The sequence below is a fragment of the Rutidosis leptorrhynchoides genome, chromosome 3, assembly GCF_046630445.1.
Source record: "Rutidosis leptorrhynchoides isolate AG116_Rl617_1_P2 chromosome 3, CSIRO_AGI_Rlap_v1, whole genome shotgun sequence".
NCBI classification, from domain to species: domain Eukaryota; kingdom Viridiplantae; phylum Streptophyta; class Magnoliopsida; order Asterales; family Asteraceae; genus Rutidosis; species Rutidosis leptorrhynchoides.
Genome location: NC_092335.1, coordinates 132,226,023 through 132,228,284, shown reverse-complemented (window position 1 = coordinate 132,228,284; position 2,262 = coordinate 132,226,023). Strand labels below are relative to the sequence as shown.

The 2,262-nt window shown below is 37.6% G+C and overlaps 1 protein-coding gene across 1 annotated transcript; it reads left to right on the top strand.

The window, feature by feature from the left end:
• The first annotated feature begins 258 nt into the window (after nucleotides 1-258).
• LOC139900396 (uncharacterized) lies at nucleotides 259-879 on the top strand. Its single transcript, XM_071883170.1, has 2 exons — nucleotides 259-540; nucleotides 661-879. Exons 1-2 carry the CDS (start codon nucleotides 259-261, stop codon nucleotides 877-879), a joined length of 501 nt encoding a protein of 166 aa, XP_071739271.1.
• Nucleotides 880-2,262: the final 1,383 nt, after the last annotated feature.

Genomic DNA, 2,262 nt, shown 5'->3' with positions numbered 1-2,262 from the left:
AACTCAAATAAAAGAATGGATGGATTGTCGTGAAAAATTATTCAAAAAGAAAAAGCTCAGAATGAAATGCTAAAGCAAAAAGCCTGCTTCAAATGGGCCTTGGAAGGGGACGAGAACACTAGATTCTTTCACTCCGTAATACGTAGAAGGCAGTAAAAGAACAACATTCATGGTGTGAACATAGAAGGGATATGGTCAACAAAGCCCGAGGATATAAAGAAAGAAGCACTCTCCCATTTTACTTCACTCTTTAAAAATATGACATCTGACTGTCTTAAACTTAATGATTGGGATGGACCGTGTTTGAATAGTCATATGGTTGAAAAACTAGAAGCCCGCTTCTGTGAAACAGAAATTCTTCAAACTATAAAAAGTTGCGACAAACACAAAGTCCTCGGTCTGGATGGCTTCAACACACTCTTCTACACCAAGTATTGGGACATCATTAAAGAAGACCTCGTGAATGCTTTAAATTGGTTTTGGGAAAATGAAACAATTTCTAACGGTTGCAATGCCTCATTCATCACGCTAATCCCCAAGGTAAGTGACCCGTTAAATTTCTCAAATTACCATCCTATAAGTCTTATTGGTAGCTATTATAAAATTTTGTCCAAATTACTTGCCAATAGAAATAAAAAGGTAATACTGTGGTTAATTTAGGTCGAGCAAAGTGCCTTTATAAGTGATAGATACACCTTATATGGCATTCTAATTGCTCTCGAACCTGTTGAGGAACTTAAAGCAAAAAAACAAAAAAGTTTTATCTTCAAAGTAGATTTTGAAAAAGCCTTTGATTGTTTAGATTGTGATTTTCTATCGATATTGATGGATTTCATGGGTTTTGGACTAAATGGACCAATTAGATTCGAGCTTGTCTAGCGTCCACCTCTATTTCAATTCTTATAAATGGCTCACCGACCAACCAATTTTTTCCTAAAAGAGGCGTTAGACAAGGAGACCCACTTTCTCCGTTTCTTTTTATTTTGGCAAGTGAGGGCTTAAACTACTTACTTAAACTAGCCATAAATAAAAGTCTTATAAAAGGGGTTGAAGTGGGAAAGGATAAGATCACCGTGTCTCATTTACAATACGCCAACGACACGATTATCTTTGGTAAATGGAATAACGTCGAAGTTAGGAACATCTTGAAAATTCTAAAATGTTTCGAAAATCTCTCGGGTCTTAAAATCAATTTGAGTAAAAGTTGTGCGTACGATATCGTGACTTCTAAAGAGGAATCTAATATACTTGCCTCATGGTTCGGGTGTAAGGAAGGGTCTTTCCTCTTCAATTATCTCAGTTTACCGATTGGTGCAAACCTTTAACTTTACCATAATTGGCTTCCCGTTCTTGAAAAGTTAAAAAAAAAAGGCTATCTACTTGGAAAGCCAAATCCATTTCATTCGGAGTTCTCTTAACCCTCATAAAAGCGGTCCTAAATAGCCTTACTTTATATTATTTTTCACTCGTCAAGGCACCCGCTCGTGTTATTAAGGAACTCTAAGGTATGCGTCGTGACTTTTTTTGGGGTGGGTCTTTTAACAACAACAAAAATGGCTTGGGTAAACTGGGACCTAATCTCTCTACCTTATGATTCCGGAGGTTTAAATGTTAGGATTCTTAAATTTAAAAATCTAGTACTCTTAACAAAATGGTGGTGAAGATTCTTAACTTTAAAAAACTCTCTTTGGGTGAAAGTAATTAAAAGTATTTATGGACCGAATGGCGGGTTAGGGTGCATTACACCTTCCTCGGATCTTGACCTTAAAAAATTCTCGGGTAGAACTTCGTTTTTTATTTTAAAGATCGAACACACCCTAAACAAGTTAGGGTGTGATATTTCTAATGCATTTGTCAAAGTTGTAGGTTCAGGTTCGGATACGAGTTTTTGGGACAAAAATTGGTGTGAAAACATTCCGAGATTGCATAGGCTCGAGCTCACCAAACCGGCCACTGTCGCGGATAGAATTTCATGAACAGCATGTGGGCCTTCATTTACCTGGGAATGGGCCTCGATACCCAGGTGGAAGGCCTCTACTGACCTTAGAAAGCTGGAAGAGGAATTACTTGCTTACTCCCCTTCTTTTAACAAACCTGATGTGTGGACTTGGAAACACGATAAAAGTAGGAAATTCTCTTCATCGTCACTCATGAACATCCTCACTGACTTTACCTTTGCAAATACACTGCTACCTGACACAACCATACTTAACCCCTTAATCCCCCAAAAAATAGGGATTTTTATTTGGCGCGCGAAGTAAA

What these genes read in the sequence shown, in the direction of transcription:
- LOC139900396 (XM_071883170.1), top strand. Translation starts at nt 259, where the DNA reads ATGACATCTGACTGTCTTAAACTTAATGATTGGGATGGACCGTGTTTG. An exon ending in TCATCACGCTAATCCCCAAG is followed by an intron (nt 541 to 660) that starts GTAAGTGACCCG and finishes TGGTTAATTTAG; the next exon opens with GTCGAGCAAAGTGCCTTTAT.